At 39.2% G+C, this 13,304-nt stretch overlaps 1 protein-coding gene across 1 annotated transcript in view; it reads left to right on the top strand.

Annotated features, from left to right (window-relative positions):
* CENPC (centromere protein C) overlaps window positions 1–13,304 on the top strand; it is an 87,938-nt gene that overhangs the window by 49,448 nt on the left and 25,186 nt on the right. The window contains exons 8-9 of the mRNA XM_083377155.1: window positions 1,888–1,980; window positions 4,101–4,190. Coding sequence (XP_083233281.1) covers window positions 1,888–1,980; window positions 4,101–4,190 — 183 coding nt within the window. The remainder of the gene's footprint in view (window positions 1–1,887; window positions 1,981–4,100; window positions 4,191–13,304) is intronic.

Raw genomic sequence — 13,304 nt, forward strand, 5'->3', positions numbered from 1 at the left:
TGGTTGGTCGCCACTCTTTCTGGAAGAAAGGTTAAAATCCCCCTTCCCTCACCACAGGGGGGAAAATGCTTAGCAGCTTAATGAGGTACAGAAAATAATTAGGGTGTAAAAAAAGTAGATATCACCCAGTCTCTTCTGCGGTGCTTTAAGAGTTGCCTGGTAGAAAATGTGACTTTGGTTGTTTGCAGCCTAGGGACGAGCCATAATGGCCAGTCCTTTCATCCGTTTGTTTGGGGGGATTGCCAGGTCTAATGGGAGAGTTGCAGCTCTCCCGCGATCCAGCGAACACCGCTCCTTGTTGGTCACCTCTTCGGAGTGACTTTTAGCTCTTTTCAGGGGAGAGAGAGCCAGTTTCCCAGCTGTCCATGGCGGCCGCATGGCAAACCGGAAATCTCCTCTTTGTAGATCCTTTCCAAGTTATTAAGGTTTTGAGGCTGTCATTTGACAGCTCGAACCTTCAGCTCCCTCCACATATTTTCTATGAGATTAATGTCTGGAGACTGGCTGGGTCACTACAGGAGCTTAATGTGCTTCTTCTTGAGCCACTCCTTTGTGGTCTTGGCCATGTGTTTTGGGTCATTGCCATGCTGGAATACCTATCCATGACCCTGAGGGAAGGAGGTTCTCACCCAAGATTTGACAGTACATGTTCCCATCTATCGTCCCTATGATGCAAGGAAGTAGTCCTGTCCTCCAAAGAATAATGTTTTCACCTCCTTGTTTGAAGGTGGGGATGTTGTTCTTAGGGTCACAGGCCTCCTCCTCCTCCAAACATGGCAAGTTGAATTGATGCCAAAGAGATCAATTTTGGTCTCATCCGACCACAACACTTTCACCCAGTTCTTCTCTGAATCATTCAGATGTTCATTGGCAAATTTTAGACGGGCCTGTACATGTTCTTTCTTGAGCAGGGGGACCTTGTGGGCACTGCAGGATTTCAATCCTTTACGGCGTAGTATGTTACCAATTGTTTTCTTGGTGATTATTGTCCCAGCTGCCTTGAGATCATTGACAAGATCCTCCCGTGTAGTTCTGGGCTGATTCCTCACCATTCTCATGATCCTTGAAACTCCACAAGATGAGAACTTGCATGAAGCTCCAGACCGAGGGAGATTATGTTTCTTCCATTTGCAAATAATCGTATCAACTGTTGTCAACCTTCTCACCAAGCTGCTTGGCGATAGTCTTGTAGACCATTCCAGCCTTGTGTAGGTCTAGAATCTTGTCCCTGACATCCTTGGACAGCTCTTTGATTTTGGACATGGTGGAGAGTTTAGAATCTGATTGAATGATTGCTTCTGTGGACAGGTGTATTTTATACAGGTAATAAGCTGAGATTAGGAGCACTCCTAATTTCAGCTCATTACCTATATAAAAAGACACCTGGGAGTTATAAGTCTTGCTGATTGATAGGGGATCAAATACTTATTTCACTCATTAAAATTCAAATCATTTTATAACTTTTTTGAAATGCGTTTTTCTGGATTTTTGTTGTTGTTATTCTGTCTCTCACTGTTAAAATAAACCTACCATTAAAATTATAGACTGGCCATTTCTTTGTCAGTGGGCAAATGTACAAAATCAAGAGGGGATCAAATAATTTTTTTCCTCACTGTACGTTATCACCTAAATACTGGTGACTTCGATAGCCTATATTTCGCCTTATGTTGCCTCTCCATTATGGAACTTTTAATGAAATAATCTCAAAATTCTCTTCATTTGAGAATGCCATTATGAAATTATGGGTGAAAACAATCATTACATTATAGACTTGGTAGTAATTTGCTATAGATAACCCAATTATTCCAGTAATTCCATCCCATTTTGAGTAAAACAATTTATAATTAGTATTATATAGAATACAATTAATTTTTTTTATTGTTTCAGGAGGCTTTGTAATTGGTGGAATAATATCACCTGAACAAAGAGAATCTAGGAAACCTAAAGCGAAAGTTGCTATGAAATCTGTTTCAGAGATGGGTATGGTCATCAGAGCATTATATGTGTAGATCAGACAGTCTTTCTAAATTACATGTGGTTCTTGAAGTTCTGGACATCCCAGCATTCTAATAATTGTGTCTAATCTGGCAACCATCTTACATTAGCATGACATGCTCTCACATGCTCTATTACAGGCACCCTAAGTCCTACTGTGCTCATGCTTGCTTCTGTTACAGTCTCCTGCATCCTGTAGTAGCCACTGCAATCTGAACCACTGTGATCCTTGCACATTCTCCCCACCCTGCAGCAGCTACTCTAAGGTCATTTGCATCACATATGCCCCCATGAACTTTCCTCAAGTTGTACCTGCCCTTGTGTGCCCTCCACCACCGCTCAGCAGCCATTCCAAGCCCTGCTGTGCACATCTGTCCCTGCCCCTCATATGCCCTCCTGCAACCTGCATCAGCTAGCCTATGCCCCCCACACTTGCACCAAACCTTCCCCTCATTCGCCCTCCTGCAGTAGTCCCAAAGCCCCATTATGCTTATGCCTGCTAGCCTGCTTGTGTACTGCCTGGGATTCCTGTCGTCTTTTCCACTGACTTTAGTTGTTGAAAACTGGGAGAAGATTGCAAGGAGGTCCTTGGTTAATGAAATAGGGACTGCTGACATTTCGGTTGCTAAATAATGTGGTATCTGGATATCACACTTTTCCAGGAATGTAAATAAATTTCCACATAGAATACTACCACCCATTTTACTTTGTAAAATGCTTATAGGAATATAGGAATAAAGTAATGCTGGAGAATAATGCTTTGTTCCTCAGCCCTTTATAAATTATTATTTTAAATGTAAAAAATTAAGTATACAGCTTGGAAGATATCAAGAAAAAAACATATTAGTGTAGAGACAGACTAATTGATATGGTTTATTCAAAATACATGATGTATAAATATATTATCTTTTTGATCAGTAAAAATAATCTCAGCACTTGCTGTGCATCTGCTACAATCACCAGAATTGCAGCAATGAGTTTCTGTTAACAAGATACAATGGAACTTTTCTGCAATCATCCTGAGTTTCGGAATACCTCTGAAATTCAGAAAAATCTAAAAGACCATTTTCCCGGAACATATTTAGTATGAATTTCAAAGTTAATCAAAATTTATGAGCTCTGCTGAATTTGAAGTAGAAAAATAACAGGAGATCTTCCAAATCTACCTATTAACCGTGGAAACAGCAGTGTTGGCAGTTAAATAAAGCAGGATATTTCAGAGTATTTCTATTTATCCACTATTATTAGTTGTAAGACATTGGCAATCCTGATTAGAGGCTGAGGGGTATGTAGGGGAAGATTAATGATCAAATACTTTTTCCATTCCAGCAGTCATATAAGAAAGTTGTGTTATATAGACAGCACCACTGTTTTCTCTTTCTCAGTAATCAAGACTCACATGCATTTATAATATGAACCTTGGGAAGTGCCGACAGGTAGTTAGATATGTCATGATGATATAATATCTATATAGATCTGGAAATTATTCAGAACCTATGTTCCTTGAATTGGGCAATGAGTTTAAGAGACTGGGGACTTAATTATTTGCATTTTGTAGCAATATTGTTTGCATCAGAATAATCGAGAATAAGCTCAAATTAATTTTGCAAATGTTTTATGGCTGATTTTTCCTGATGGATATATAGTGTATGACTTCATTTGTGTTTTATATAAACAGAAGTTACAAAGTAGTTGGGCCTCACCATTGTTTGAACAATCTCCTATGATTTTTGCTTAAATTTGAGCTAGTAAAATTTCTAGGCCTGTTTTTCAATAGAAGCTAAAGGTAGTCCTTGCTTAGCACTTAAGGAAAGATTTGTGATTTGGACTAATAAATGATTTCCTGTCGACTTCCCCGTTGACTTTGCTTGTGGAAGCAGTAGGAAGTCACAAATCAAGGGCAAGTGAGAACCTCATTTAACAACCCATAATCCTCATTTAATGAAGCAATGGGGATTGCTGAGATTGCTGTTGCTAAGCTATGTGGTTACATGACATTGCATTACACAATTGCATCACTTAGCAATGGAAATTCTGTTCCCAGTTAGGGACTACTTGTAACTATGTCTGCCCTTCGGCCTAGTCCTCTGTATTTTGTTTTGCAGAGAATTTACATAATAACTCAATTTTCATGGAAGATTTTTCTCAGCCAGCTGTTGTTTTTGATAAAGCATCTAATCAACAAATTCTTCTAGGTGAGTGACGCAACATAGTTTTATGATAAATATGAGATTTATTTAGTGTATGGTATAAAATACATACAGTGATGTGTCGTTAATTTTGTAAGATATAAGAAATTCTATAAGAAGTTATACATTAAGTTACAAGATAAATTTTAAAATAAGTTAATTCATAAAATAAGTGTTCTGTATATTAATATCTGGGCCATTTATCAAATTAAGCATGGTATTTATTAATTGGAGGAAGTGTACTTTTCCCCTGTATAAGCTCTCAGACAGCAGTTAGTCACTATATGATCCAGTGTTTTCTGAGCAGCACCTTGTATAAATATGAGAAATTGTGCTTTATTCTAATACAAGTCATTCAAAAACTACACTCGTTTTCTTATGTGGGTACTCATATTTTATGTTCTTTTGCTTGGGTCCCCCTGATTTTTATCAGCACGTACATTGATCATTTCCAATACTATTTGTAACATTTTTCCTGAAGGTATACCTATCTGGGCTCTGAAGATTCTCTCCCAGCTAAAAAAAAAAGAAAAATATTTACTTTTAGCTGATCTTTTTTTTAATAATATTTTATTAGTTTTTTAATTTTACAATTAAGTATTTAAAAAGCAATGTGGTGACTGGGTTAATCAATAGTTCAATAACATACATAAATCTTTAGTATAAGTCTCAAGTTACAACATCAGATATTCCCTCTCTTTTTCCCTTAATATCTGCTATCTTATATTAGGCTAATACAGTTATTATTATCAACTAAATAAAAACATCTTTGTTACATTTACCAATCACTTTCAGCTTATACATATCTTAATTGTGTTGGCATTCAATCCTTGTATATAATCAATGTCCTTTTATTGCTTTGTTTTCAAGCTTTAATTTCCCATCAATATTCAAATTAGCATTTGGTATTTATAATTTCCAAGCTTCAGGTAACCAAAGTTTTCCTTATCTCAATTTCTTCCTTTTTCCCTTTTCATCACAAAATCTAATATTATAAATATACATCTTACCTATTTCAATATAGTCTTCTTTTGTTTTCTAAAAGTTCTCTATTTTCCACCATATTAAGCCATCTAATTAATAATACAGTATCCCCTCTAATAATTCAAAACCATTACATGTATCGTCTGGGTTACCCAATAAATCAGTAATATACATAAATTTTTTGTTTAGGTCTAATTTTTAAAAGCTCAAATACTCCCTCAAGGTTCTCAAGGAACTGGCAGATGTGATCTCAGAACCATTGAACTATATTTTTCAAAGATCCTGGAGCACTGGGGAACTACCAGAGGACTTCAAAAAAGGGGGAAAAATGGATCCAGAAAATTACAGACCTATCAGCCTGACCTCAATACCTGGGAAGATTCTGGAAAAGATAATCATACAACGAATCAGCGAGCACCTAGAGGCAAACAAAGTCATTACTAAAAGCCAACATGAGTTTGTCAAAAATAGATCATGCCAGACAAATCTTATTGCATTCTTTGACCAAGTGACAAAATTAGTGGATCAGAGGAGTGCTGTGGATATAATTTACTTGGACTTCAGTAAGGCATTTAATAAAGTAGATCACAACCTACTACTTCAGGGCTTTTCAACCTTTTCACCCATTGTACCACTTTTAGGATATGGCAACATCTGAGTACCACCAGTCGCCTAGCAAGGTGTCAAAAACTTAATGACCAAAAAATAAAAAAGGAAAAAAGTGATGAAGTACAGGTAGTCCTCGACTTACAACAGTTTGCTTAGTGACTGTTCAAAGTTACAATGGCACTGAAAAAAGTGCCCCCCAAGCCACAGCCTGCCTGCCTGGGGGTGGGATAGTGTGTGTTTGATTTTTATTTCCTCCCCCCCAATCTGTTGGGTAGATGCAGCAGTTTTAGGTCACTTCAATGACCCTGGGACACTGTGACCATCATAAATATGAATCAGTTGCCAAGCGCTGAATGTAAATCACAAGACCCTGGAGATGCTGCAAAATTCCAGCTGATCGGCACTTCTTCTGGGCTCAGAAGCACCAGGATCAGCACCAAGCTCCAGTTGGAGACTGGCGCTGATCCTGGCGCTTCCACTGAGCCCTGACAGCCCTGCAGCTCCAGCCGTCTCTTACTCAGGCTTGTGCAGTGCTGCCACCGGTTCAGCTCATTCCCCTCCCCCGCTACCACTTTTCTATGATGGTCGCATACCAGCTGCCAGGTGCCAATATACCATAGATGGTACCCATACCACTGCTTGAAAAGCCCTGTACTACTTGACAAGATAGAAAAATGTGGGTTAGACAGCATCACCACCAGATGGATTCGTAGCTGGCTGACCAGCAGTACTCTGTGTGTGGTCCTCAGTGGAACTGCATCTACATGGAGGGAAGTGTGTAGTGTGGTGCCCCTGGGCTTTGTTCTGGGCCCAGTGCTCTTCAATGTCTTCATCAACAATTTGGACAAGGGGATAGATGGGGAACTCATCAAATTTGCAGACGACATCAGGCTGGCAGGAATAGCCAACACTCCAGAAGACAGGCTTAAGATACAGGACAGACTTGAACACTGGGCGCTATCTAACAAAATGAAATTCAATAGTGAAAAAAGTAAGGTTATACATTTAGGCAAGAAAAACCAAATGTACAGGTATAGTATGGGGGGTACCTTGCTCAATAGTAGTAACTGTGAGAGGGATCTCGGAGTCCTAGTGGATAATTACTTAAATATGAACCAGCAGTGTGCTGCAGCTGCTGAAAAAGCCAACACAGTGCTGGGCTGCATTAACAGAGGGATAGAATCAAGATCACGTGAAATAATACCACTTTACAATGCCTTGGTAAGGCCACACTTGGAATACTGCATCCAGTTTAGGTCACCACCATGTAAAAAAGATGTAGAGATTCTAGAAAGAGTACAGAGAAGAGCAACAAGGATGATTGGAGGGACTGGAGGCTAAAACATATAAGGAACGGCTGCTGGAATTGGGTATGTCTACTTTAATGAGAAGGACGAGGGGGGACATGATAGCAGTGTTCCAATATCTCAGGGGCTGCCAGAAAGAAGAGGGAGTCAAGCTATTCTCCAAACTGCCCAAAGGCAGGACAACAAGCAACAGATGGAAACTAATCAAGCAGAGAAGCAACCTAGAACTAAGGAGAAACTTCCTGACAGAACAATTAACCAGTGGAGCAACCTGCCTCCAGAATTGGTAAATGCTCCAACACTGGAAGTTTTTAAGAAGAGACTGGACAGCCATTTTTCCAAAATGATATAGGGATTCCTGCCTGAGCAGGGGGTTGGACTAGATGACCTCCAAGGTCCCTTCCAACTTATTATGACTATTATTATTATGACTATTATTATTATCATTATCATTATTATTATTAAACTTTTATTCATAAAATAGGAAACTCAGTCAACTGAACACTCAAATTGACAGGCACTAATGGTTGACACTGGAGAAGGAAATGGCAACCCACTCCAGTATCTTTGCCATGAAAACCCCATGGACAGTACCAAAAGGAAAAAAGATGACGCTGGAAGATGAGCCCCTCAGGTCAGAAGGTATCCAATATGCTACTGGGGAAGAGCAGAGGGCTAGTACTAGTAGCACCAGAAAAAATGAAGCGACTGGGCCAAAGCCGAAAGAATGCTCAGCTGTGGATGTATCTGGTGGTGAAAGTAAAGTCCGATGCTGTAAAGATTTTTTCTCCATAGGAACCTGGAATGTAAGATCCATGAATCAAGGAAAGCTGGAGGTGGTCAAACAAGAGATGACAAGACTGAACATCGACATCTTAGGAATCAGCGAACTAAAATGGACAGGAATGGGTGAATTTAATTCAGATGACCCTCAGGTATACTACTGCGGGCAAGAATCCCTCAGAAGAAATGGAGTAGCCTTCATAGTCAATAAAAAGTAGGAAAAGCAATACTAGGATACAATCCTCAAAATGACACAATGATCTCAGTTCGAATCCAAGGCAAACCATTCAATATCACAGTAGTCCAAGTCTATGCCCCAACCACCAGTGCTGAAGAGGATGAAATTGACCAGTTCTATAAAGCCCTACAGCACCTTATAGAACTAACACCAAAAAAATGATGTCCTTATCATCATGGGGGATGGAATGCTAAAGTAGGAAGCCAAAAGATAACCAGAATAACAGGTAAGTTTGGCCTTGGAGTAAAAAATGAAGCAGGGCTCAGGCTGATAGAATTTTGTCAAGAGAATATGATGATCATAGCAAACTCTCTTTTCCAACAACCCAAGAGACGGCTCTACACATGGACATCACCAGACGGTTAACAGAAATGAGATTGACTATGTACTCTGCAGCCAAAGATGGAGAAGCTCTATACAGTCAGTAAAAACAAGACCAGGAGCTGACTATGACTCAGACCATGAGCTTCTCGTTGCAAAATTTAGGCTTAAACTGAAGAAAGTAGGAAAAAGCACTAGACCACTAAGGAATGAACTAAATCATATCCCTGATGAATATACAGTAGAGGTGACAAATAGATTTAGGGAATTAGATCTGATAGACAGAGTGCCTGAAGAACTATGGGTGGAGGTTCGCAAAATTGTACAAGAAGTAGCAGCTAAAAGCATCCCAAAGAAAAAGAAATGCAAGAAAACAAAACGGCTGTCTGAGGAAGCTTTGCAAATAGCTGAGGACAAAAGGGAAGTGAAAGGCAAGGGAGAAAAAGATAGATACACCCAATTGAATGCAGAATTCCAGAGAATAGCTAGAAGAGATAAGAATGCCTTCTTAAATGAACAGTGCAAAGAAATAGAAGAAAATAATAAAATAGGGAGGACTAGAGATCTTTTCAAGAAAATTGCAGAGATGAAAGGAACGTTTCATGCAGAAATGGGCATGATAAAGGACCAAAATGGCAGGGACCTAACAGAGGCAGAAGAGATTAAGAAGAGGTGGCAAAATTACACAGAAGAACTATACAAGAATGAGCTTAATGTCCCTGATAATCACAGTGAGGTGGTCACTGACCTCGAGCCAGACATCCTAGAATGTGAAGTGAAGTGGGCCTTAGAAAAGCTGAGCAACAACAAAGCTAGTGGAGGTGACAGTATTCCAGCTGAGCTATTCAAAATCTTAAAAGATGATGCAGTAGAAGTGCTACACTCAATTTGCCAGCAAATTTGGAAAACTCAACAGTGGCCACAGGATTGGAAAAGAACAGTTTACATTCCAATTCCAAAGAAAGGCAGTGCCAAAGAATGTTCAAACTATCGCACCATTTCTCATGCTAGTAAAGTTATGCTTAAAATCCTACAAGCTAGACTCCAGCAGTATGTGGATCGAGAACTACCAGAAGTACAGGCAGGATTTCGAAGAGGCAGAGGAACTAGAGATCAAATTGCTAACATACGCTGGATCATGCAGAAAGCTAGGGAGTTCCAGAAAAATCATCTACTTCTGCTTCATTGACTATGCTAAAGCATTTGATTGTGTGGATCACAAAAAAAAATGTGGCAAGTTCTGAAAGAGATGGGCATACCAGACCATCTTGTTTGTCTCTTGAGAAACCTAAATGCAGGTGAAGAAGCAACAGTGAGAACTGGACACGAAACCACTGATTGGTTCAAAATTGGGAAAGGAGTCCAGCAAGGCTGTATAGTGTCACCCTGCCTATTTAACTTATATGCAGAGCACATCATGAGAAAGGCAGGGCTAGATGAATCAAAAGTTGGAATTAAGATTGCCGGGAGAAACATCAACAACCTAAGATATGCAGATGATACCACTCTAATTGCAGAAAGTGAAGAGGAACTAAAGAGCCTCTTGTTGCGAGTGAAGAAGGAGAGTGTAAAACTTGGGTTGAAACTAAACATTAAGAAATCCAAGATCATGGCATCCGGCCCTCTCAATTCCTGGCAGATAGATGGGGAAGAAATTGAGGTAGTGACAGATTTTTATTTTCCTGGGCTCCGAGATCACCAGGCAAGGACTGCAGCCAAGAAATTAAAAGACGCTTGCTCGTGGGGAGGAAAGCCATGGCAAATCTAGACAGCACACTAAAAAGCAGAGACATCACCCTGCCAACAAAGTGCATATAATCAAGGCTATGGTCTTCCCAGTTGCAATGTATGGCTGTGAAAGTTGGATCATAAGAAAGGCTGAATTGAAGTCTTTGAACTATGGTGCTGGAGAAGACTCCTGCGAGTCCCTTGGACTGCAAGTCGATCCAACCGGTCAGTCATAGAGTAGATCAACCTGACTGATCTTTAGAAGGCCAGATCGTAAAGTTGAAACTCAAATACTTTGGCCACCTAATGAGAAGGAAGGTCTCACTGGAGAAGAGCCTAATGCTGGGAAAGGTTGAGGGCAATAGAAGAAGGGGACGACAGAGAATGAGGTGGCTGGATGGAGTCACTGAAGCAGAAGGTGCGAGCCTAAATGAACTCCAGAAGATGGTATAGGACAGGAAGGCCTGGAGGAACATTGTCCATGGGATTGTAATTGGTCAGACATGACTTTGCAACTAACAACAACAACAACAATGGTTGACACGGGTTGCTTCCAGCATCCTAGGTATCAACCTGGTATCTCCTTAAAATGTAAGATGTTCCGAGTAGTGCAGTTTTTTGTAGCTTTGCTGGAGTTATTGCAGGAAGGTGCAATTTCTTGATGTATTTTGCAAAGTTTTTGGACATAGTTGCCAGTGCGTAATAATAATAATAATAATAATAATAATAATAATAATAATAATAATAATAATAATAATAATAATAATAATAATAATAAAAATATTATTATTGTTAAACAGAATTCTTTTTTTTTTATTGAAAAGTTTTAACATACATTTTTTCTTTAACAGTCCCCCCTCCCCCACCCCTACTCCTCCCTCCCTGCCCCTCTCCCCCTCCCCCCCGACTTCCCAGAGCTAAGTACAAGGTATAAAAGCAAAAAAAACCCAATCATAAGCATCCATATGTTAACAACCATAAACTCTAAAATCTATCACTCTCTAGCTCGTATAGGATAACTACAAACACTATTAATATTAAATATATATATATAAAAGGAAAAAAGAAAAAGGAAAGGAAGACTTATTCAAATGCTACATGAAACTTTTTAGTCCCATATTTGTTCTGGATATACTCAATCCATTTTCTCCACTCCATAATATAACGTTCTTGCGAGTGATCTTTCAAATAAGCCGAAATCTTTGCCATCTCTGCCAGGTCAGAAACCTTTAAAGTCCATTCTTCTATAGTCGGCAGTTCCTCCTTCTTCCAATACTGACCTATTAAGAGTCTTGCTGCCGTAATTAAATTCAACATCAACTTAGTGTCCACAACCGTAGCATCTGTAATTATTTCCAACAAAAAAAGTTGCGGACAAAACTTTATCCTTTGCTTGAAAATCTTCTGCATATTCCACCAAATTTTTATCCAAAAGGCCTTAACCTTTTTACAAGTCCACCATATGTGAAAATATGTTGCGTCTTCATCGCCACACCTCCAGCATTTGGGCTGATAATTCGGGTACATACTTGCAAGCTTTTTAGGATCTAGATGCCATCTATAAAACATTTTATAAAAGTTCTCAAGTTTTGAGCTTGTGTAAATTTTACGTTCCTCACCCAAATCTTTTCCCACGTGTCCATTGTAATAACTTCTTGGATGTTTTGGGCCCATTTTATCATACAATCTTTAACAAGTTCTGTTTCTGAATCAATTTCTATCAATGCAAGATATATCCGTTTAGTATGTGCTGGACCCTGATTTCTAATTTGCTTTATCAAATTTTCATCAGTCATTGTAAAACCAGTTTTCTGATCTTCTTTCCACCTGGCCCGTAGCTGAATATATTGAAACCAAGTTTGAACAATCTTCTCATCTCGCAAGACGCTGTATGGTTTCAGACACCAGACATTTCTTTCCAAGCTTAAAATCCCCTTATACGTAGTCACATCATGTTTAAAACCAACATTTATATTTTCTATTGCGTGTTTTGGAATTGCCCACAATGGTATCTTACAGTCTAACTTATGTCTATACTTCTTCCAAACTCTCAACAATGCCTGTCTTAAAATATGCACTCTAAACACATTATCTACCTTCTTATCATACAACAAATATGCATGCCAGCCAAACAAGTCGTGGCCCTCAAGATTTAATAATCTCTCTTGTGTCAAATTAATCCAATCACTTATTCCTGCTAACGCAGCAGCTTCATAATATAATTTAAGATTGGGCATTTTAAGACCACCTCTTTCACGAGTATCCTGCATAATCTTAAGTTTAATTCGTGGCCTTTTCCCTGCTCAAACAAATTTATTGATACCTCGCTGCCATTCCTCCAAATTAGAATCTTTCTTAAGAACCGGTATCATTTGAAATAAGAATAAAAATTTAGGCAGGACATTCATTTTCACTGCTGCGATTAGCCCCAACAAAGACAATTGCAATTTTTCCCAACTCTCCATTTCTTTTTGAATTTTTCCCCATAATTTTTCATAGTTATTTTTATATAACTTTGTATTAGAGGGCGACAGAAGCACCCCCAAATATTTGACCCTTTTAACAATCTCAAATCCAGTTAATCCTTCTAAAAGAGCCTTTTGCGATACTGTCATATTTTTGGCCAGAATTTTAGTTTTTTGTGCATTAACTTTAAATCCAGAAACCTTCCCATATTGCATTATTATCTCCATCAGGTCCACAACAGAGTTCTCCGGCTGGGTCACTGTAACAACCAGATCGTCTGCGAACGCTCTCAATCTATAATTCTGATCTCTAATTTGTATACCCTTAATTCTTTCCGAGTTCTGTAATTTTACCAATAATATCTCCAATGTTAACACAAATAACAAAGGCGATAACGGGCACCCTTGCCTTGTGCCCTTCTCAATATTACATGCTTCTGTCTGTTCTGAACCAGCCCTCTTCTGGCCTTGTAAAGGCAAACCCCTATTTAGGAAGAAGAGACTGGAGAGCTTCCAAGGCTAAAAGGCATCTGCCAAGATTTAATTACGCAGTTAACAAAAACACAAGAGCTTGTCTTCTCAAGCGGAAAAGTTGCTTTCAGCAACCAGCCCCTCCCCAAACACTCCTTTTATAGAGAGCTCAGGGCGTGGTCTCCCTGTGCCTCCTCCCGAGGAGTCCCATAGC

This window comes from Vipera ursinii (genome assembly GCF_947247035.1).
Source record: "Vipera ursinii genome assembly, chromosome: Z".
Classification (NCBI taxonomy): domain Eukaryota; kingdom Metazoa; phylum Chordata; class Lepidosauria; order Squamata; family Viperidae; genus Vipera; species Vipera ursinii.